General features: G+C 33.7%; 1 protein-coding gene across 3 annotated transcripts in view; it reads left to right on the top strand.

Moving 5' to 3' along the window:
• The window catches only part of DMD (dystrophin), a 1,135,346-nt gene that overhangs the window by 416,981 nt on the left and 693,192 nt on the right, over window positions 1-25,173 (top strand). For all 3 annotated transcript variants that reach the window (XM_056512754.1, XM_056512922.1, XM_056512842.1), the window contains 4 exons: window positions 11,846-12,031; window positions 12,704-12,885; window positions 16,422-16,572; window positions 21,572-21,691. In XM_056512754.1, coding sequence (XP_056368729.1) covers window positions 11,846-12,031; window positions 12,704-12,885; window positions 16,422-16,572; window positions 21,572-21,691 — 639 coding nt within the window. The remainder of the gene's footprint in view (window positions 1-11,845; window positions 12,032-12,703; window positions 12,886-16,421; window positions 16,573-21,571; window positions 21,692-25,173) is intronic.

Here is a 25,173-nt window from a genome sequence, read left to right as displayed (position 1 = left end):
CTGCTTCTTTTTTAGAAAAGTCTCTTTTAAAAGAAAGTTCTAACCTCTACTGAAAATTTTGCCAAATTTAAAATCTTGTTGAGTGAGAGAATTCCCTTAATTTCACTGAATTTTGCTATTTCAAGTATTTTTGCCTCTCTTATTTTGGAAAGAAACCTCTTTTCTATAGTTGTTAAGTAGTTTAATGTTCAAGGCCTAAACTAAGATATATAGGATGTATAACACTTAAAAACATTCTTTTAAGTAATTTTGTGCCACTGAGTCTCAAATATAAAGTATATGTATGGTATGTTAAGACGGATGCAGCAAATAAAGAAGGACACACATTCATTTACTGTGAAAATTTTATTTTTTTAATATGCATAATATTTAAAATAGTAAATTAGTAAATTTTAATCCCCCTTCTGGTTTGTAGAGTTTAGGCAACAGTGCAGAATTACTTGTATCAGCAGTGGACTTGATGCAAAGGAAGAACTTAGATAAAACATATAACATGATGTTAATGAAAATCCTTACTGGTAAACAGACTGGTGTTCATTTTTTTCCTAATCTGAGGACTGAAATTGAAGTAATTTGAGGATTTGTACAATTTGAAGTCATTATGCATCTCCATTCCAAACAGTTAAAAAAGACCTTTCACTTTATGCGCACATAAAAAGTGAATTTAGTCTGAGCTTGAGAACACAAGCAATTCACTCTTTGCACTCTTTCATTACACCATTAAAACTTTTGAAATGCAAAAAATTTATATAGAACTCATGTCTTTTGAAAAAGTTCTCAAATCAACAGAACAGTTTAGCACACAAAAGCAATTTAAAGTATTTTTCTAGAGATAAAATTATAGCATCATTAGAAACAGCTGTTTACTGTTAAAATTTTGTTAATCTCTGTATAGCGCATGAACTTCTAAATACTGTGATAAAATCTTGCTTCACAATTTCAGATAATATTACTTTATTTTAAAACTTGGTTTATTAAGATTTTTTATTACTCATTAATTTATCCAGATTTGACATTAGTGAAACAAAAAGGCATCAAAGATGAGATTGTCTGGTGATATGTTAATCTAATCATATTTTTGTGTGTCTCATTGAGAATTATTGCCAACGTGAGAAAAAGCCCCCAAATCCCTTATCCTGAGAAAATCTGCAATATTCATGTGGCAGCAGCAGCATATTTTATTCATGTGCTCAGGAATAGGAGAGAAAATTTAGTTTAGAGCCTCCCCATTCTCAGTAGCTTTTCTGGTTCTCATCAATAAGAGGAGCTTCTTGGCCCCAGGAGTTTCATCTTGTCTTTATCTGTCTGACTTTTTGTGCAGTGTGACAGGATACATTTACTTTAATATATAATGGCTTTCAGAGGATTACCTGCAGTGTTGGTTAAACATGATGAAAACATTAAGGATTGCATTTTCCGATTAAAACATCTTGAATTTTGATTACAACTTTTTAAAATAATTTGACTAAATTTCCTGTCCTGTCTTATACCATCACATGGTTGAATTTTATTTGGCTAAAATAAAACCTATGATAGTTTTTGATTAAGATAGCTTCCAGAAATGTATGCACTGTGCCCTTAAAATGCCTGTGTCCAAGTGTAGCTGTAACTTTGAGGAAACAGCTTTGTGTTTTACTCCAGTAAAAAGTGTTAAGAATTCCATGGAGAAAACTTTTGTGGCCCCAGGTGCATATAATACTCTTCATGATAAAATCTAAAATATTTATGGTGTGTTACAAATGATTCTATTGATTTTGAGAAGTTAAGGAATAATGAATTCCCTACTCCCATGCAGAGCCAATAAGAGTTTCTGCTTTTGGAATGTCCTTTCTCCCATATCATTGCCCTATGAGAGAGTGGATAACCATTTTTTCCTCCCTGTTGTATTTAACAATGCCATTGGAGCTGTATGTTTTCAGGGTCTGTAGGAAGTGCTGTGGGTTGTTAGTTCACATTTGTATGGCAGGAAGGTCTGCATGTGTACCTGAAGCAGTGACCTTTGGAAAGGCCAGATTGCTGATCCTTACTGATGGTGAAAGTCCTGATTTCTTTCTTTCCCTCAATAATCTTGATGCAATAGAAACTGTGTCTTGTAATACTTATGTAGAAGACTCTAAGATACTGTAATGTGTGCTTTTTAGCTTTGGTCTACATGTACAGACTTTATATCCAAGATTAGAAAAGAAAATATTCATAGATTTTCCATGTTTATTTCCTACAGCAAAGGCACCTGTGTCTATGTACAGTAGTATTAAAGAATTTTGCTTTATAGTTTTCTAAGATTTGTAAATATTCTATGCACTATTATTAATGCAGGTATATTAGCCTGTGGTGATCAGTGAGCTAAGGGAAAAGGATGAATAAATAATACCTTTTAAAAGAAAACTAAAATACATTTGGGGTGTAGGGTAACAAACAATTTTTTAGATATCCAAAATTTATTCAGAAATTCCATTCCTGAAGGAATAATAACATAACAAAAATAAGAACATCAAAAATATAAAAATTGTATGGAATGTCATGGTGTTTGGACAGAAGACATTTCTTCTGTTAGAATTTAATTAAGGTGTGGCAAAGAAATAATAGATATATTTTGGTGTAATAAATAATTCTTAAAAATTAAAAATAAAATTTTATTTGTTTGATAATGATGTTGTTAGAGCAGAAACAGTAGTCTTAATAAACTGTGGATGATGTAGTGAGGCATCAAACTTTAAAAAACACATGTATGTTTTAAAAGAGTACAAAATGGAATTTTCCAGAAAAACTCAAAATTAAAACAGTGGCAATCTCTTATGGAGTATGTTCTGCGAACTTTTTGCAAGTCTTTGGAAGTATTTTGAAAAAAAAAAAAAAAAAATTACCTCCTAAGCATGAATAAGAAAAGAATAAAGATCTGATTTACGTTAAAGCATAACTCCTGTTAATATATAAATATATGCAGGTTTAGAGGAAGTTGAAACCACAAAAATATAGACAGGTGAAAGTATGATATGCAAGTTTTATGTTTGATGTTTATAGATGCAGGCTTCCAGGTTTATATTTTCCTACCTTTATTTCTGCTGTAATTTTCTGAGACTTCTCTCTTTGTTATTTGCATTCTCCCTAACATAACAATATTTGTAGCTTCTATCAAGTGCTTTTTATCTTCATTTGAACAAAATGTCAATTGACTTATGAACTGTTGTTCCAGTATATTGTTTGTATCATGTTCTGAATCACCAGTTCTTGCATACTAAGGTTGATATTTCTTCACTCTAAAAAAACATTTTCCTAACTTTCCTTTTGAGAGGACTACTGTCCAGCAGTTTGAAGTGATTTGTGCTGCATTTGGTGAAAAACACACATCAATTTCGGTTTTATGGGTTTTTTGCAAAAATAAAGCAAGTCTTATATTGATTTTTCTCTATTTTGTACTCTGATGCATTGCTCCTGGAATACCAACAGAAGAATTTTTAAAGTAATTCTTTTATCTTTCAAAAACAAGCAAAAAACAAACCAGAAAAGGGAAAAGGAGGTGAGGGAGAAGGGGGAAGAGATAAGAAGTTCTAAAGATTGCTTTATAAAATTAAAAAATAAAAAGGCATTCATACACTGATTGTGTCAGGAGCATCACATTCAGAGAGCAATGGCTTCAGATACAAGTGATATGGAGAAGGATAATATTGCTTGGCAAAGTTTAAACTGTAAGGCACCTATAATTCTTTTCTGCCACATCAGTAATATCAGGAAAAAGTATTCAACAAAATATTTGAAGATTCAGTTTCAACATTTTGGTAATTATTTGAAGAGCAAAAATAGCTAATTTATTTCTAGAAGAATGTACTATGAATAAATAAATAAAACTCAAAAGGTGCAACTCCAGAAGTAAGAAATTGCTTTTTGCTAGATCTCAACTAGCAGAGAAAAGGGGAAGAGAAAAATGAGTATTGAGAAAGAATGAAAGAACATGTAGATATATAAGAATACGGTTTTGAAACAGCACATTTATGATATATTTTTTAACTGACAGTTTCAGAATTGCTAGTGTCTGTTAGGGATTTTGCAGCTACAAAGCTACATATTAGTTGTACATTATAATGACAGTTTAGATGCTTGTAACTCACTGGTTAATGCTCACCTCTTTAATAATTGTATCTGACTACATCTGAATGCTCTCACTTTGACATTCTCCACTGATCTGCGGCTCAAAAATTTCTTAAACTGGAGATGACTTTTTTTATTTAAAAATCCTCAGTGGACCTTTATCCTGTTCTTCTATCTAGTTGCTGCTCTCTGTAAGCATTTAAGAAAGTTTTCTCTATAGCTTTCAGTATTCTAGAAGGACTTCTTGGTAGTTCCTACTCTTATCTTTTGGAAATATTTTAATATTTACTGTATTAATACCCACTTTATAAACCTGAAACTCTGTATTCAGGAGAGGAGAAAAACCCTATTGTGAAGTGGTTGGTTATAATTTTTACTGATTCTCAGATTTTGATTTATTATTCAGAGCATGTAGCTACAAGCAAGGAAGTTACACTACAGAATTATAAAAAACACCAAACATTAAATCACTTGATCCTTTTCTGTAACATGCTTTTGGTTGGCTTTTAATTTTAAATTGAAAATATAGTAATTGCAGTGGTTTCCATTGAAAGAGGAGAGCTTCTTTAATAGAAGCTAAAATACATTTTGGGAGAGTTTAAATACAAAATGGATAAACTGCATAAGAGCCATGAATGGATATTCAGTTTATTCAAGCAAATTTCACTACTAAGATTTTAGATGACTTTGCAAAACCACCTATCTTAATAATTCCTTCCAACTCTAATAGCACAATTCAACACATGTTGTTGAATACTCTGAAATCTCCAGGACCTCAACCTCAGCTTCACAGAAATTGTGTAGCATATCCACTAATTGGCTCTTGCCTCAGACTCTTTATTTCGCAAAAGAAAAAATTTATCCTGGAGATGTATCTCGTTGAATTTAATTGCTGAGGCTGCTGATGCTTTTGAAGGCATTTTGATACTGCACTATGTGAAAATGTAAAAAGAGTTTCAAAGTTAAATATTCTTATTGAGAAGACTAGAGAGTCCTTTAGGCTATGAGTAACACAGATTTTGCTGACAACACTAACAGAAGAGAGAATAGGGGGAGAGGAAGAAAAAACAACTGAATCGGATGCTGAAAAGAGAAGGCTACTTTTTCCTCCAGAATTATGGAGCCACGTTTACACATTTTCAAAGTTTTTTTTAACTGTAAGGCTGCAGAATTCACTATGAAGTATATGTGAAAGTAGTAGGAAGAAAAAAAATCAAACCCTGTAATATTAATCTTGAAATCTCCATTTGTATTTTAGCAAGATACCTTTTGATGTTTGTTTCTTAATTTGTCTGTTGCCAGAGAGAATTGGGGTGCAGTCTATATTTCTATCTCAATCTCCTGTATGACATACTAAAGAAATAATTCTGTATCTTTTTGGACAATCTGCATTTCTCTTGGCTAAGAAATAATTTACTCTTTAAATTCAGGTTTTCTGTTTGTACATTTGATAGTTTTTCTCCAGATGGAGATTTTGAGAATGCAATTTAGAACATGAAACCTTTCATAAAATGGTTTAGATCAGAAGAGATGTTAAAGATCTTTAAAGACCTTTAAAATGTCTTTCTCAGAGCAGTCTCCTTTAAAATCGATGTTAATTTAGTCATTACTACATTTAGAATTTGCATTTTAAGAATTAAAATTAAATAAGCATGACTATTATCTATTCAATCTTACATATTTTTCATGCTACTGAATTATGCTGTGACCACAATGCAAATTTTAAGGAGGTCTGATCTTCAGTGGATAAAATTTCCTTTTTCTGTGTGTATGTGACAGTACAAAATACTTTGGAAATTTCTGAAATAAGCTGATCTGGAGTTATGTTGTAGCATTACTGGGAAAAGGCCCCAGGCTTCTTGACCTGTGATATACTTTCATCAGGACCCGGTAACCATTTATTGTTTGAGAGTTCTGAGAAGAGTCGTTAGTTAATACTGAAAACTTATTCTGGAGTGAAAATTTCACCTTTCTTTATGTAGAGTTGGGTCTTATTTATGTATTGCATAGAGGCTAAATGATCTCACAGTCTACTGTGTGACATGACAGCACCTGAAATATACTTTCCCTTAAAATGTGCCCAGGTCTTTCATCAGGAAAGACAAGGTTTGAAGAATGGCGGGTATACCAGCCCTTTCAACAGGAAGAAATCATAATTTAGTTGTAGGTTTATGGTGGAAATAATTCATTCAGTCACAGTCAGTTGATTTACACCAAATCGTTTTCTGTCTGGAGCCATGGTTCTTAATTGCTTGAATAGGAAGTGCCTTCCTCAGAGAAGCAAATACTGATGTCTTGTCATCAGCAATGCTACAAACAGCAATACATTTATGAGCAGGAAAACTTAACAAAATTAAAGCCCTTAAATAAACAGAGACTGAAATTGTCCCTGGAGACTTTATAAAAGCTGTATATTTTGATACACTTTGTGTCAAGCAGCTACTAAGCAAAACCTGATTTGATATTTTTCCAAGTACAGGTGTGTTGAAGAAAGCAAGGTAATGAGAAAATCTTTTTGCAAAGCACCGACTCACTTGACCATGTATGCAAAATGAAACAGTTTTTCACTTTTTAGAAAGTTTGATCATTATGGGCAGCTGGCAGCCTTGATTCCCGTCTCCTAAGTCTTAATACCATTTTACCTGACCTCACAGTTCCCAGTCTGTCTCTTCCCTAAGCCAGTTTTTATCACTGTCTTTCAGTTGTCTAAAGCCAAATTCTACACTTGAAAATCCAAGGTGCAAAGTTTTGCTTTAATGTGAATAAGTTCTTTATTTGTCTCTTTCAGTCTTTATTTGTACCAGCTGTACTTGGTAGAGTAGCTGAAGAAATTAATGTTCTTTTACCACTTTACTGTCAATAGTTCCAACATTTTCCTTCCTTTGTAATGAATGTGCTTTCATCAATACTGCCTGGCTCTGGCTTTTCTCCTCAACATATACATTGCCTAAGCTCCATTGATTTTTAATGACATAATAATCTGCTGCATCTCAAAGCTTCAGTTGCAAGGACAGGTCAATTCATCCAGGTGGAAACATATGCAGTAGAAATGGAACTACAGAGAAAATCAGGTACTAAAAATCTAACTTGTCTCAACTGAGCAAGCAAAACCTGCAATTTTTCAAATTTATCATAAGGCCAAACCTGTGTGCATTTTTTCTATAAAAAAAAATAGAAACAAAAACAAACAAAAAGCCTCAACAAAACAAAACCAACAACAACAAAAAAGTTTCTTACCCAAGATTAATTTATAGAGACATTTTCAAAACATTTAATGAAATGGAAGTGCTAGCCTGATTTAGAACAAGGAAATTGTTGACATTATAATAACAAGTGATTTAAACCAATTTATCTTATAAGTTTTATTACCAGAAATGCCTGAACTATTCTGTCTGGACTCATCTGTTGAGAAAACATAATCATGATTTTTGGAAAGACCACTTCATTGTTTAATATTTAACGATCATAATTTTGAAATCAAAGACACATAAAATAGATTTTGTAATGAGGAAGTTGGAGGAACTGAAAGAATAAGCAGTGGTTTAATTCTTAGATGATAGGAGGCATAGTCAAAGATATGAACTATTTTCTGAAACTGTAATCCTGCAAAGAGGATGTTCAAACTGAGAAATATACTCTGAACTTAAATTTGCCTTTAATAAAAAATGTTTCTTTAAAGTCTTTGCATTTAAAAACTCTAAATGTCCAGAGCTACATTCTTTATCTTTTACAGAGGGATAGGCAGTTTCTCAAGGAAGGAAATGCATAATATAAATAAGTGCTGGAACAAACCCTAAATGTTTCATGTGAAACTACTTTCTCAAGTTGAATTTCTAAAAATCAGAATCAGTCATGATGTATTAATAGAAACATTCTGGGATAATTTGCTAATAAACAACTAATCCTTCTCCTCCCATTAGGAGTATAATGCAGTAGCAGGTGAGGAAAACTTTGTTGCATCACTTTCTCACCTTGGAGGAGCTACAAGCTCATGATTTAAATTCTTTGAATTAATTCATGCATTTGCCAGGAATAGCTCATTTATTCCAGGCTTCTGAAGGTCAGAGGATTTTTACTTTCGCTTAAATCTTCAGAGTCCTTGGGGTCTTTCAGCCCCCACACCCAAGCAGAAGATGGTGAAGTATACAGAGATTAAATTTCCCATTGTTTTATCTAGGTGCAATTTGTCTATGTGCAACAGAAAGCAAAAGGAAAAAAGAAAATAAAAAAAGAAAGAGTCTAGAAGACAACGGATGGGTCCAGAGCATTACATCAGTCCATAACAATGACCAGGATGGTTACATGTAAAAGTGTCTGATCATTTTTCAAAGCAGTCTGTGAGGTGACTTCCTGAGTGATTCCCAGCTACATGTGATGCAGTATTCATTAAACATTTAAATTTCTCATGTCATTTTCACTGGTGTTGGTCAGTGTACTCCCAAGTACAGCAAACCTGGATGTTCACTGCCTCTGAGAGGCTCACACACAGAGGGAGGTTGCTGTCCACATCCTGCTGTGTCCTGGACAGCTCAACAGCTCTCAATTTAGGACTTCCAGGGTCACAAGAGAATTGGCTTTAGTCATAGTGGCTTTGTCTTGGAAACAATTTGGTTCAGTAACTTTCTTTAAAGGTTGGATAACAAAACTGTTGTTCTGCTCAAGTCATTATTTCATTAGTTTAGGCAAGAAAAATGAGTTTCCAAGACTGTTCATTTAGAAACAGTTGGCTTGTTAGCCAACATAAGTTAATGGGAGCAGGCAATGTTTGTGATGAGCTCAAGGCAGAAGGCCATGAGTATTTCTGAGATGATTGTGCAGCCCAAGGAGAAGGGAGGGATGCACCATCACGATGAGATTTTGTTGGAGGTTTTATTCAGTAAATTACTCTGTGTTTTGCTCTAACTGCACCCAATCAATTTTGTGTTGCATACTCATTAAATACTTTATTAAGGATAGGCTTTGATTTAAGAAGGAAACTGTATTCATATTTAGGCAGCTTTTTTTCCCTAAGAATAGCCTTCCTAGCATTCTATGGCTATAACAATTTGATTCAGCCTGCCCTCATAGTTTTTCATTCTCTTAAAAATACGGTTAGAAACAGCCATCACAACTTATATCAGATATCTATATTAATAACTCTATTATCCATATAATATATGCAGCACCTTAAAATTCGGTTTTTTTCTCACTTTTTTAGGCATTTCAAAGCGATTTCTTATAAACTCATACAACCCTCACAGGTTGTACTGTTTGGTTGCCTACCAAGATGATTTATAAGAATCAGAGCTTTCCATTCTTATTTTTCTAATGTGGATTATTTCATTTTGGGAATATTCTTAGTGCTGTAGGATCTGCACACTTAAATTTGTAGTTTATTATGGGATGAATAATCAGTGTAATAATCTTTGAAACACTACTTTGGTTTTGTTTTTTAATACAAAGGCTGTACCATAGGCATTAAGTCAGTAGTTGCCTACTTCTACGTGTTTCATGTTCTGTTTACAGTTAATTCCACTGATTTGATCACTGTTTCTCATTGGATATGCAGGATAAGCAAGGGTGGCCAGTTATCTTTTGGAGAGAAAACTGCACTAACAGAAGTAGTAGACATGAAATATAACAGTGTTTATATGTATTTTTTGACAAGTCAAAAACCCTGGTTGCCTCCAAGGAGTGTTTTTTATCCTTGTAGATATTTTGCAGTGTTACAATTTCAGAATTCTGTACTGATCTATTTTTCCTCTAGTCTTTCTCTGTTTTCCTCGTTTCAGAAAACAGCCTGGGTTCTTTTCCCTTTTTTTTTTCTTTTTTCTTGGATTGAGAACACAATTTGACATACCTGTCAAGAAACTCTTTTTTGGTTTCTATTTTTTATTAGAATCTTTTTTGTTTTTATACTTCTTTGAGAGATATTACAGCAGATCTGAAATTAGTCTAGTCACGATTTTTTCATAGAAGTCCATGAGTCCAGGATTTTCCAGTGCTCTTTTGTATAATATTTATTTAAGCATGAGAGAAAGCCGAGAAAATGTTGATCATTAGAAAAAATTATACTTAGTAGTTGTTCCTCAAAAAAAGTGTTGTTGGGGGTCCTTAGTTAAACACTTGTCATAAATGAGACAAGTGAATGTCTCATCTGGAGAAAGAAGAATTTTCAGATGAAGAATTTTTAAACAAGTACAGACAACATAGATCATCACAGATCTCTACAAATGTGATATCCCTAACCTCACTCAACTGTTTGACCACTTTTTTTTTGCCTGGGTGGAATTTCTAACTGCATTGTACATTGTTTGAAATTTAGAATAACACACAAAAATTAATTTGTGCAGAAGGAATATATCCTGACCCTTTTCTGTGCTTCCTTTATATATATGTAAGATAGTACTTCTTTTAACAAAAAAGCAGAACAAAAAAAAAACAAAAAAAAACCAAAAAAAACCCAACACAAACTATGAAGTTAATCAGATTTCCAAGCCTGCTTTTTCTGATGAGTATTCAGTTACTGACCATTGTTTCTCACACAAGTGGTGATAGAATCTTGACTATTACCTAGCCTAACACATATTTAGGGACCTGCATAAATTTCATGTGATTATTAGTTGTACGCAATGCCGAATGAAGCTGTTGTTGTGAAGATGAAAATTTCATTTTTAGTGATTACATTGCATGCATTGCAATTCCTGAGGTCAGCTCACTGGGCTGAGCTCTAATCCCATAAGGGGCCATTCACATAGGATTGGGCTCCATGATCCTCTGGGTCCCCTCCCACTCACAGGCTGCTCTGTTCCTGCTTGTGGTTCTAGGGATAAACTTTAACTTTCAGTTCTAAACTGCAATGAAAGGCTTTATTAGCTGCTTTGAGCATTTTATTGGCTCAAGTTTGTCAGTAGAAACATTTTTTCCAACTATAAAAATATTAAGTGCTTCAGTGTAATTTTTTTTTTATGGAACCATAAGCATATTTATAAGCATAGTTTGTTTTTAGATTAAGTTTCTAACAAAGTAGCTAAACTTGTTCTGAACTTTTTGGAAAATTTATGGGATGGAATCTCCTGTAGCAAATGCATTTTTCGCTTCTCTTCTGTCCTTATTTTCTACCTTTATACTAATCAATAAATAGTTGTTGATTTCTCTTGACTTTAAGCAGTAGACCAGAAATGGGATTTCTGTTCTCAGAAGAGATACTTGGCTTCTAAAAAAATAATTATAAGGTTGGTCTTTGGAGAAAAGAGAAATCAACATTTTGCTTGGTTTTAAAACATAATTTCGCATGAGTTTTTAGCTTTTTCAGCTTCCTAGAATGGTTTTCACAAAATATGTATCTGTGGATTGCTAAAGACTAGCATTGCATGTAGTGTAAAGGGTGGTTGGTTTGGGTTTTTAAATGTCATGTTTTCCACAGATTCTCTGCTAAGTCAGCAAGTAACTTGCTCCTTTTTTGCTTATATCATTTTATCAGCTGCTGTGGTAAATACCTCTCTAAATACATTGTAAATATTGTTTTCATTATTCACTATTCAGAACATTTGATAGGGATTTTGAATAACAGTGTGAAATATCTAATTAAATATTAGATTTTTTAAATTTCCCTCAATCTTAACTGATCTTGACCAGTTAACTGATTTTGTACAAAGTACTTCTATGTATTAGCCATCTGATTTTTTTTTAAGAATACAATGATGTTCCACTTATCCTTTTATATAACTGCCTGAGCAGATGCAATTTTTATTGCTCTTAAAATTTTGGTTTTGTTCAGTTTTTAGAAAGAGTTGAAGAAAAGAAATTTAGCACCATCCGGATGGGGGCTGGAGATCTTGAAAACTACCAAACTGCTTTAGAAGAAGTACTCACGTGGCTTCTCTCTGCTGAAGATGCATTACAAGCACAAGGAGATATATCCAGTGATGTAGAAGTTGTTAAAGAACAGTTTCACACCCATGAGGTATATGCTTATACTAATTATTTTTAAATGTATTTATTTTATTCTATTATCTTTGCTTGTCTTTTGGGGATTTGTTGTGGTATTTTTTTTTTTTTTTTTCATTTTGATTTGGAGAATGTAGACTGGAGAGACTGTCCTAGAGTCATAGTTTTGTTCAGCCTGGAAAAGACCTTTGAGATCATCAAGTCCAACCATTACCCTAACAGTGCCAAATCCACCACTAAACCATGTTCCTAAATTCTGCATCTACACATCCAAGGATGTGACTCAACGGCTTCCCCGGGAATCCCATTCCAATGTTTGACAACATTCAGTGGAGATATTTTTTTTTTTCCTAGAATCCAATCTAAACATCCTCTGGCCATTTCCACTTATCCTATAATTTGTTACTATATCCACCTCTTTGCAACCTTCTTTCAGGTATTTGCAGAGATCAGTAAGGTCACCCTGCAGCATCTTCTTCTCCAGAATAAACAACTTTTTGCCCTTTGAAGAAAATGAAAGTATTTATTTCCAGTTTATGTTACAAGGTTTGGAGAGGGGTTGAAAAATTAAAACCAAGGTTAAAAAATCATATTGGCAAAATGGTGTAATTCTATTCTTTCATTTCGAAGAATGTAACTGGAAACTGGATTTGTTTTTTTTATTTTTTTTATTTTTTTTTATTGTCAGGGGTTTATGATGGAGTTAACAGCTCACCAAGGACGTGTTGGCAATGTTTTGCAAGTTGGAAGTCAACTTCTATCAACTGGAAAACTTTCAGATGAGGAAGAGAATGAAATCCAAGAACAAATGAATCTACTTAATTCTCGTTGGGAAAGTCTCAGGGTAGCAAGTATGGAAAAGCAAAGCAAGTAAGTAATATGTCAAGTGAAATAATATAAATTGATTTTTACTGAAACAATCCTGAACTTGACTAACAGTTGGGATTTTTCCTTCACTGTGAACAAAAATCCATCTTGTATCTGTATTAACCTGAAATTTGATGTGTAGTGATTTTGAACCTTGGATGCTGTTTGGAGCCTGGAAGCAACAAAAAGCAGCAGCTATCAACAATTTGAACACAAATAACATTTTAACCACCATTTACAAAACCTACCTCACCTTTTCCAGTTGTTTTAATAAATATTGGATTGCACTATATTGAGCTACAAAGGAGAGAATCTTTGCGAAGATGGAAGAGGAAAAGGGAAGCAAATCCTTTAAGGCCAGTAAAACTCAATCCCATTAAGAGAATAAGTGAGAGCTTAGCTTTTCTGGAAATACTGCCATGATTTTATTAGAGTGCAAATTGCACTATTTAAAAAAGAGCAAGTCCTATAGTTTAAAGTTGAACTACAAGTAGAAGTAGAGAAATAATCTATTAAATAGTCACAATAAACTTTAGAGATATTTAATATTACTATATCTGATTATGAATTTTTCATTTACATACTACCATCTGGGATAAGAAATTCCATAGATGTAAGACCTTGTGATTGTGCCACAGGGGAGTAATTTGGTTTCAGGAGAAAGAGATAAAGTATATATTTTCTTACTTTCTTCATAAATATGTATTGAACATATTCAGTTATTCATCTTGCTCCATTTGAGCATTTTCCATTTCTACCTTACCTTTTGGAGTTGAGGGATTTGCCCATTGCATTAAAAAGCAAACTGTGATTTTCAACAATTGCATGACATAACTCTCTTGCAATATGGTTTTAGCAATTCTAAACATTTGTTTTCTTTTCAGTTTGCTACTGAGTGTTGAGAATGTTTCCTTTATTCTGTCTCCCTTTGACTATGAAATTGTTGATGGGTTTCAGATGTTTCAACCTAACTTCTTCCAGTTCTAGTTTTAGTTTTGTTTGTTGGTTTGAGTTTTTTTTTTTGGGTTTTGGTTTTTTTTGTTTGTGGGTTTTTGTTTTTTGTTTTTTTTTCTGTTTTGTTTTTTGGGGTTTTTTTTGAGAGAGAAAAATTGATGATGCTTTACTGTAGGGAATTTTTATTGGCCATAATTATTTTCATTTAATTCAACACGTGCAAGTAGCTATGTTGTCTGAGTGGTACTTTTTCTGCTTAAGATGTCCTTTAACACCAATTCTCCCAGCTGCAGCTGTAGGTCATTGCTTGGGGAATTGAATGGTCTGGTATCTTCTAAAGCAGGTCATGTTTGGGTAATATTAATTCAGTAGAAGACATAAAGTGCTAGGGGCTTCACAGAGAGTATTGTGCTACTATTTCGTTTCTTAAACAAAAAAAATCTGTGATAAATTCAATGAGATTTGGGATAGGAAAAAAAAATTTCTCAGGAGTGATATATTTTGATATAGTTAATTCTGGCCTTTTGGACAAACTCCTGTGTTTCAAGAAACTGGCTGGAGGATTATAAAAAAAACTTTCATTTCACAATATAATATATTTCTGGTTTACTACACATAATTTAAACTCTCAGGATCCATCTTTTACTTCGGCTTAAAGCACAACCTTCTGAGTACATTGCTGTAATCTTGTCCCTAAGGCAGCAGTGACACAGTTAGTCAAAGAGGGATGGTTTTTGTGAAGATGAGAACAGCAAGGCTGTCTGACCTCTGTAATGGTAATGGGAAGTGTGAAAAAAGGTACCACACTTTACAGCACAGGGGAAACAAAACAAGCAGTAAACAAAGACAGAAGGCAGATATACTGATAAAGATGCTATAAAAATGAAAGGGTCTTAGAGTGATTCAGGAGGTCAGAATGTCAGAGGAAATTTGGAACACTGCAATGCCTTTGTGTAAAAGCAGCCCAAATTGGATTTCTCATGTATTCACTATGGATTTGACTCTTCTAATGCACAGTGCACTAGCATGCTGAGGGAAAACTCTCAGGTTTTTTAAAAATTTCTTCCTCCTTGCCTTCCCAAACAGGATTCTCTGTCGTAAAGCATCTCAGTGATAAATATGCCACTGTAGAGAAAAACAATGCAATTTACCACTTAATAGAAAGTTTTACAACTTTTAAAACACAATTCAGTGAAAAAGTTGGTGGTTTTTAATTTGAAACTTATGAGAGCCATGATATAAGCTACTGTTTTGATTCTCTTCATAAATAAATACTAAATCTCATACCATATGTTTATAAAAGTGTTTTGAAAAGAAGGAACAAGCTGGTGAATAGTAAGAAAGAAAAAGCATTTTTTTTGCTTAGCAATAAACTGTGATTGTTTTTGAGATTATTTAATTTTTCAATTTATGCTACTTACTTCAGAATAATATCAATATTATGTACAATATGTTTTTCATCACAATTTCTTAAATTCAGTTAACTTTAACAGGTTTTCTGTACAGTTTATTTAATTTATTGCTAAGAGGATTTATTTATTGCACCTCCAGGATGAAGCACTGCACTTTATATTTAAAATAGCTTAATTTAGAACATCAAGACATTAAATACACAGTTGAAGGGGGAGGACTGAGATCTGAGATCACTAATCCTTTGTGAACCATGGGCTTTATTGAAACAGGGTATCACTTTTCTGTACTCTATCAGTAATTAATAGAGAAATAAGGACGGAAACAGTACTATATGAGTCCTCTGGTGGTTTTAATTGATCTTTAATAAGAAAAAAACCAAACAAATCTGAAATCAAAGAATGCTGTAGATGATTTTTTTTTTTTGAAAGTTTAGAGAATTTCTGAAGAAGCAAGTGTAAGTGGAAATCTGGAATAGATTTTTAGCCAGATCATTTTGGATCTATCTATACAATTTGATGAAGCAAAACCAAAGTATTTGCTGGTTATTTTTTCAGAGTATTCTTCATTAAGTGACTGAAAAGGTAGTATTTTTCCTATTTAATAACCTAAATTAGAGGAAACCTTATTAGAGGTAAGGTCAGCTGTTTGAGCAGTTGTTTAAAATGTTTTTTAAAGTTTTTAAACTTTAATGGATAAAACAAGCTTTACAAAAACAAACTGCAGAAATTTTGAACCCCAGCTCTTACAGAAATGCAACAGGAAGACAAAGCTTTAACAGAGCAAATATTATATGATGTAGTTAGTTTCTAGAGAAAAAGCTTCAAACAGCTTGTCTAAATCAAAACTACTAAAAAAAAAAATCAGTTACCTTCTTCATAGAGCCATAGAATTTTCTGGGTTGTATGGGACCCATTAGGGTCATCAGGTCCCACTCCTGACCCTGCACAGACACCCCAAAAGTTACACCCTGTGCCTGAGAACATTGTCCAAACACTTCTTGAGCTCTGGTGCTGTAACCACTGCCCTGGGAAGCCTGTTGCCCTTTCAAAACATATATTTCTATTCTGCCTTCAAATGTAACCTTGTGAAAATCTATTATCCTATGGCACAGATGTTTCTGCCTGTTGCTTTCTTCACTTATAAATGCTTATAATTTTTTCTTTGTTTTACAGTTTACATAAAATCCTAATGGATCTGCAGAATCAGCAGCTAGCCCAGCTGGCTGATTGGCTGACAAAAACAGAGGAAAGGACAAAGAAAACTGATTTGGAGCCCTTAGGTCCAGATCTAGAGGACCTAAAGCGTCAAATAGAAGAGCATAAGGTATGCTGTGGTGTGCTTCCAAAGGCATAAAAACCAAATTGGCTGTTTGACATTTTAAAAGCTCTATTCCTGCCATCAGAGCATAGCAAAGTAATATGAAATCTTGGTTTAATATTTATTGTTCTGTACAGTTAACAAGCTTTTGTAGACTTATTTTATCACAGCTGTGAGTTTTATTCTGATATTAAAAAAACCCAACAACTTTCTTTTATATATTAGCAATATACTAGAATATGCAAGGCAACTGTAACATCTTTTCATTATGTTACAATGAAAATATATCAGGTTTTTTAATAGCTGTGTATTCTTTCTTTCAGATCTTGCTTTTTTCTCGTACATGTTGTAGCAGCAATGATGCAGTAGTCAGACAACATAATATTGTTAGGGCTCCAGAAATTCTGAATATATATTTGCCTTGAATATATATTATGCAATGTAAAATGCACTATTGTCTAACAGTAGAAAATAATTTTTGGTAATGTATTTAAATAACACGAAACAAAACCATAAAACAAAAAAACAAACAAACAAATAAAATAAAACAAAGAAAAACAAAACATAAAAAAAAAAGAAAACAACCCACCAAACTAAGGAATATAAGATGGGATTTGGCCAATTTATTCCACTTTACCTAAGGGTAATTTTTTAAGTGGAAGAATTAAGAACTAAAAGGAAGGGTAGGAGAGCTCATGTAGTAGATTGATTCCATTTACTGCATTAGATTGACTTGCTTAATATTAACTTGGATTTAAAAATAAATTTATAAATTTATATATGTGTCTATAGCACATGATGATGATAAGGAAACACAGAAAATATAGAAAACAGGTGATTTGTGAGGTGGTAGTGATTTTATATGATGACCTGTTAATGTCTCTACATCAATGGCACAAAGATTTCCTTCCCATGGTATCTTGAGAGATTTTAACTTCTTCATTGATGCTTCATGGCCAGTGTCAGTGCTAATCCAGGTTTTAGGGGGCAGATCACCCTGAAAAACAATTCAAACTGAAATCAGCTTTTACAGTTCTTTTAAAAAGAGGTCAAAAGCTGCAAAAGACTTCATGATGCACTTGTGTGTTAAAGATGATTTCTTTGCATTCTGATTAAGGAGTGCTGCTGAAGAAGAATACAAATTCTGCAGCTCCTGCTGCTGTTAGTGCTGTCTATGCTTGCCCTGTGAGGAGAGAGTGCATTTCAGATGTGGGTTTGCTAGCTAAGGACATTTTCTGATATTAAATTTTAATTTTAAAACAGACAGAAGGTAATTATGTAATGATAATTAGAGAAAGAAACATGAAAGATTTTGAATACATCAATACTAAGACTTGAATAACTTTACTCCTATTTCTATGCATTTTATGCTTGAATACTAACATATTTATGCAATCTCTTTATGCTGCTTCTTTCTAATACTGAGAAAAATGGGTATTTAACTTGTATTTGAAGATTCTGATTGAAGACATGCAGAAATCTCTTCCACATGCTAGTTCTTCATTTTGGTGGGTTGAGTTAGTGAGCATTATTTATTTATGTGTATTACTTTTCAAATCTGTTTCATGTGTAAGAGGCAACTTAGCTAGAAATACTGAAAATAAAATTGTTTGGGTTTAATTTTAATTACATTTGTATTCATTTATCACTTGCCTTATTCAGAAGCCAAAGAACACAGTTTTCCATTCTTTCAGTTATTGAGAGAAAGTGTCCTATAATTTAATCGTATTTTACATACACTAAAGCTACCATCTATAGCAAGGGGTAAAACAATGGAATTTTAATAGGACAGTTATTGCTTGATTATTAAACAGGCAAATAAAAAAGCAAAACCCAACACCCTTCATATTTTCTTAGTCTCACATGAATCAGGTTGTATCAGAAAACAATATTTTGTGAAATCATAAGAAGAACCGAATTTGCAGATATAAAAGGCAATCATCATTTCAAATGGAACAGACTTCAGCAAACACGATGGGTTTGGGCTGTTGTCATCTTTCCTCTGTATCCTCTTTTCCCCTATAATTTTGCCTTCCTCTCTTTAGCTGTTCATTAGTAGGTACTTTTCACTCTATTTATTTCATTATATGCATCCCCCTTTGACTTAAGAAATCACATGTATGAAAATCATTATTCTATGTATTTTAAAATGACCTTGCAAAAATATTGGTCTTGAATTCTTGTGACTGACACTTCAGTTTCTCTGCTGGGTCATATGAAAAAATCCCAAAAAACAAATAAACAAAAACAAATAAACCCACAAATGTTTATTGGGAATGGCAACCAACAGTCAGACCAGAGAAAGAATACATTCTTCCCAGCATGCTGCTTAGGCCCAAGATACATGAGGTTGTTGTCTTGATAGTACTGAAAATTTTCTGAGTGGACTGAAATGGTGAACTAGAAAATTTTATGTCATTAGGAAGGTACAGAGTTCTGGCAAGAAATCTGGCATAGTCAATATATTTTGGATGAATACTTAAACATTTCAATAAAGTTTGGTTTTGTTTTTATTTTTTTTCAGTAACATTTTAGTATTTTTTCTCCTGTTACAATTATCCCATCCTTATAATTTTTTAAAGGAAGAAAGCTACTTTTCAGCAAAAATCTATGGACTATTGAGCAGTTCAAGCAGAATATTGTATTGAAAATGTTATAATTAATTTTTAAATTGTTCTTTTAATTGCACTGATTTTATTATCCCAAGTTATTATGCTACATATAGTTAATAGATTTTTATAGTTTCATTAACTTTTAAAAAAAAGCTTTTTAAGTGTTAGGATTTTTTTAATACTTCCAATTGATTTATAATGTAAAATGAGACTCTTCAGTGTCCAAATATCAGGATGAATTTGTCTCTGGGTACTTAGATGACTTTGGTAGACATTTTTATTCATTTTGAACTAGGTTATGTTGGAGTTGTGTAAGTTGTTATAAGAATTAAAGTAAGTGTGGAGTCTTATGAGTTTCTGTTGTTGCTATCTTTATTCATCAACATCTATATCCATCTCATATTTTAAGTCCCTGAAAATTTGCTATTTCTCTAATAAGCTCAGGACAACTTGTTAGAAATTTCCATTTAAATTACTTGAAGAGTTTGCTCTTGCCTTGAAACTGTCCATCATAAATTCCTGTTCCAACAAGATCCTGTAAACAAACAATTCTCACCAATGAATTTCATGGTAAAAATAGACACTTGGGTTATAAAGAACAGTCTTTTACTTCAGAGTAAATTGAATCTGCCTGAGGATTATATAATGATTCAACTCTCTGTTTCATCTGTTCCTTGACTTCTCAAGTCTTTCACAATCTGTGTGAGACTCCCACCTCCAAAGTGCCATCCACTCCCTCTAACTCTGGTTTTGCTCTGGGATGCCATCTGTCAGATTCCAGCTAATAAGGAAATAAAAGTCACCTTGTCCATGGCTGTAGGCTTACAGAGCAATGAATTTGTTTTGTATGGCTTAAAGAGGGGTTCAACGTGGGGAAGTGAGCTGTGTTAAACACTCTAATCCATGACTGCTCTGCCTCCTCTTCTCTTTCAAGTGCTGGGTCATAAAATGCTGAGAAGTCTAAATTCCAGGGATGTCTCTAACAATTTAGTGTATTTCACAGTCCTTGAAAATTGTTTTATAGTCTAGTTCTCTGAAGCAAATGGTACTCACAGGCATGAAAGTCAGAAAAAGGTGGATTCTTATATTGTCTCAATATGCCCGTGAAAGAAATTAACTCTGAAATGGATGGTAAGATATTTATGCCCTAAAACCAAAGTAATCTGTGAATTCCTTTCCTATTGCTTATAATCACATTATGTTTTGGGTTTTATCTTTTTTTTTTAATTCCAAAGAAAATTAAGGTGTCGTGAAAAATAGTTTTAGGATGCATGATCTTATGCTCAGCAAGGACATCATGCTTGAGTGAATTACTCTATTTGAAAAAGCAACAGAAAATCAACAGCATAGTGAAATTCAACAGTTGGTAACACAGTCAAGGTTTCTCTGGTGACAAGACCATGTTATTTTTCAGACTGCAACTATCCCACTAAATATGCATTAATCTTTAGAACACACAGCTCAAGTACTGAGAACATAATCCAGGACTTTGGTTTCCCATTCTTTTATTGGTTTCAACCAAATTAGAGACACCTAAAAAATGTGTCAGGCAAGTTGGAGTCCTGGATACCTTGGGGCTTTTTTGTCAGGGGAGTGGTATGAGGTCTTCTCTGTGGTTTTAATTTTCATTACCAACACCCTTTAGCTCCTTCTGTTTTTGTTGTGTGTCCTCTTTCTGCACCTGAGCAAAGAAAGGAGAAAATAGATGTGTCTGTTCAGGTCCCTGCTGCCAGAGCTGGGCTGGTTTTGATTTTTGTTAGCTATTGCAAAGGAGGGGCTCCATCTTTCATGGCAAGGGATGGGGAGAGGGGAAAGGCAAGCAAGGTTTTCATCAGACTGGCAGAAATCATGAAATGCTTTGTTTCTTGCTTTGTTTCCTGGTTTCTGCAGTGAGTGAAACTAGGGTGCTGCATAAGTTTCCTAATGGTGGGTCACCTCCTGAGCAGTTTTCTCCCATATGAGTAGTGTTGTAGGGGTGCCAAGCTGAAGTTAGTGAGTGGTTGCTTAATGAAATATATGTGATTTTTTAAAAGATTCTTACAATTTTGGAAAAAAAAATAAATATTTTCATACATTAATATGAAGTACAAAATTGGATTCAGTGTTTATTTAAAATCTGCCAGCTGGTATGTATACATTGGTATGTATATATATTATGTGAATATCTGTTAATCAATTACATAAACTCAACAAATTATTTCTCAAGCAAAATTTTCAGTATGGAATATTGTTTTAAGAGTTAGGACTTGTGAGTCAGTAACTTTAAGCTCTGGAGTTCTCATATTTAGTCAGTTATGCAAGTTAATCAGTCAATGGTACACTTTTTTGTTTTTTTTTTTTTTTTTTTTCTCTCCTTTGGAACATATTCTTTAACACGTATGCTTTCATTATAGGCATTTCAAGAAGATCTGGAACAGGAACAAGTCAAGGTGAATTCCCTAACCCATATGGTAGTGGTGGTAGATGAAAACAGTGGTGACAGAGCTACTGCTGCACTGGAAGAACAGCTTCAGGTAATGACTAAATGGCAATACCAGTCCCAAAAAATTAAACCAGGAAATTTTTAACATAAGCAAAGCCAGATAGTGAGTGTGTACAGGATCATAATTGGTAGACAAATAATGGTTATCAAGAAATATTAAGATTATTCTGTATTTTTCTAAAGTACTTTTTGGGGGAAAGTCATAATTTTATTTCCCATTATTTTCTCAAAGCCGTGTTTCTTAGGAAATGAAGGGAGCTGTCACTTAATTGTGATTTCTAAATACAATCACTTGGGTATCTTTAAAAGAATGACACACTCTAGATAGATTTGTGATAGAACTAGCAGCCAAGATATTCTAAAAGTTTTTCAAATATTGACTTGCTTGTGGTAAAAGTTCACTATTTCACTTGCATCTTTAAAAAGTTGCTATTGATGTATTATTTATATTCCAATGCTCTTACTGTAACTTCTGAACAAAATTGGATAAACAAACGTTGATAATTAATGTTGAGATACATTGAAGGAGGGTTCTCTCGTGTTGGTGGTCAGATCTCCATGGACACAGCTCAAGAGAAATTGCAATATTGCAACCAAGATTCCTTCTCTTTTTGTCTTTCAGAAAGGAGAAAGTATTTTTCTTTTATTATGCTGTGTTACCTGAGAAAATCAGAGTTTGTGGGTTCTAACAAATCATTGACAGCCACGGTTTCTCTAGGGAGGCTTTCAGTACAATCAGCCAGAAGGTAGAGCTGTAGCACAGACAGATACCTGTGTGCTGTCTTGAATGGAGCTAATTTGGGTACCAGTAAATCAGTAATGGGTTTGGAATTTAGAGTAGGGTTGGCGAAGATGCTGAGCACTCTCATTTCAAATGTAATTCTCAGTTTTGTCTACTGCAGCTACTTAGTCACTCGAGCACAATCCAGCCAAGATAGCAATACAGCCTCTACTGATCCATAGGTATTAATTCCTTTTGACTTCATCTTAAGTGTCAGAACAGTGGTGCATCTGCTCAAAATAGGCTTAATCTTACAGAATTTCTTGCCAACCAGCTCCTTGGAACTGTTCAGTGAAATAAAGCAGATCCCTACAAGAACATGGCTCCAGAAGCTAAACTAACCTTGAAAAATATCTTGAATGGAAGAAGAGAGAAAATAATTAACAGTACTTGATATTTATGGTATTTCATGAATTAGAAGATGTAGAAATGAGAGTTTTTAATTGTGCGAAAAAGAAATGAAAGCTTGGTGGATTTTTAGACAATTAAGCTAATTTCACATCTTCAGGAGATCATCAAGAGAAATTAAGGCAACATCAGGTGACACAGCTTCATCCCATATTATTACAATGGTTATTAAAGGTACCATCATTGTCCTCTGCAGCATCTGTGGCTGATCCATATTGGAATAAAGTGTGGAATAGAACTCAAACATCACTGCAATATCTTAAAGAAACATAATGAATAATAAATGTAAATGAAGCACAGTGGAAATACACATTTTTTAACTATACTAGTGCAGAAAGCACCAATTATTTCTGTCTTGGAAAAAAGTACATTCCTTGAAAGATGCTAGAATTCCTGAGCCCCATCACCTTGCAGCACAAGTGTGGTGCAAGAACATGAACAGAACATGGTGTGATGTGGAACAGTCTATTTGCTCTTCTGTTATGTCCTTTATTCACAATTTCTTACAGAAGAATCTGGGAGAAAACATAATTGCATTGCTCTGGAAGTCAAAGAATATGTAGCAATATTGTAGATGTTAATAAAACCCAAGTACAGATATAAAGCTATAGAGTTTAGAGTGTTAGGGAGGTGTGGAAACTTTCATACTTGAATGCTCAGGAGAACAGAGCTACCACAGTCCACCTATTCTCCTGGAGAAATGTTGCACCTTGTTTTTGTGTACAAGAACTGTTTGGATTTTTTTTTTTTTTTTTCATATCACTTGCAGTCTGAATATAAGCACAGGAGATAAAATGTGTTGACAGGCACAACCATTAGAGTATTTGGCAAAAAGCACAATGGAGAAAAGTTCCAAGCTTGATTATGTATCTGTCAATCCATCTTCTAAACGTAGAATTAAACAAGAGCATGAACTGTCAGGCAAAAGAACTTAATAAGACTGGCTCACTGAGGTGCTGGCCAGGATCAGATTAGGAAGAAAATGAGAAAATTTCTATGTAATAGTCAAAGATGCATTTTCCAAACAGGTGTAATTCAGTTATGCCTTTCTTTTTGAGGTGGTGATTCCTGTAATATTTTCATACATATAAATATCTATGTATGTATTGTGCTTTTTTTTTTTTCAAATGTTTCTATAAAACAATTTTTTAAAGCCTGAAATGAACTTTTTGAGACTTTAGGTCTCAGGAAGGTTGACAAGAATATATGCTGACTTTAAACAAACTGTATAGAAGTTCTGAAGTTTTATTGCCTATGCAACAAGATATCTACTTAAGATGCAATTGATGGCATAGAAGCCAAAAATGTCCCCTGAAACAAATTACTAAATGAAAATTTACCCTTGCTTGGAAAACAAAAACTAAACACAATTCCAGGGCTTTTCTTAGAAACAGCTGTCCCCCTAAGGTACTTTGAGAGACTACAGATAGATTGGGTGAGTGTGAATGTTAAAACTACTTTTACATTACTTTGAATATTTAACATATCAATGTGTGGCATATTGAGAGACTGTTTATGCTGCTACTGAGAACTTAGTTTAGACTAAAAACTCCAAGATTCAATTTAAACTTAATCCACGGTTTTACCAAGGCAGCTGCAGAATAAGGATCAAATCTATATTTAGTGCTGCAAAATCAAACCACTTTAGCAACAAAGGTATTGCTGTACTCTGACTTGTTCCTACAGGAAAAATGGAGGAAATGATCTTCAGCTCAGAGGAATGGCTGGGTAACATACAGAAGCCATGAATGCAGGGAGATTTTTTTTTCTAATTATGCCCAGAAGACAGCAGGTCTCTTAAGGACTATTGCAGGCTAGCTCAAATTAGAGGTTTCCCCAGACTTCAAGGGCCAGGGTCTTTGCAAGAAAGAAATCTGTATTAAGTGTATCAAATGCTACTTGATGGCTTATTCCCCTGCTGGGGAAAATGACCTGAGTGTACTTTCCAGGATTATATATTCATATTATTCAGGGTACTGTCCTTTGATTGAAAATGATATATGGGTGGTTCTTGTAAAAATATATCAAAATAAGTGAGAAATGTTAAAGAATGAACAGACTATTTCAGTTGACTCGCTGAGCACTTATGACAGGAAGTTGCATCCTACAGACTTCAGGGATTTCCAAGACTTGCTCATCACAACAGTATGATATTCCTGGTTGATGCCTGGGAAGCTGAAATCTCCATGTAGAATAGTTTACCTCCTGAGCAGCCTGGAGTTGTGCATCCCAGATTTCCAACTATGGGATTGATTGCAGCAAGTCTTATTAATATCACAGATCTGACCAGTGCTTCCAGTTCATCCTGTTTGTTTCTCCCACTC

The sequence above is a fragment of the Oenanthe melanoleuca genome, chromosome 1 (assembly GCF_029582105.1).
Source record: "Oenanthe melanoleuca isolate GR-GAL-2019-014 chromosome 1, OMel1.0, whole genome shotgun sequence".
NCBI classification, from domain to species: domain Eukaryota; kingdom Metazoa; phylum Chordata; class Aves; order Passeriformes; family Muscicapidae; genus Oenanthe; species Oenanthe melanoleuca.
Note: the sequence above shows the minus strand (reverse complement) of the source record. Positions and strands in the feature narration are given on the sequence as shown.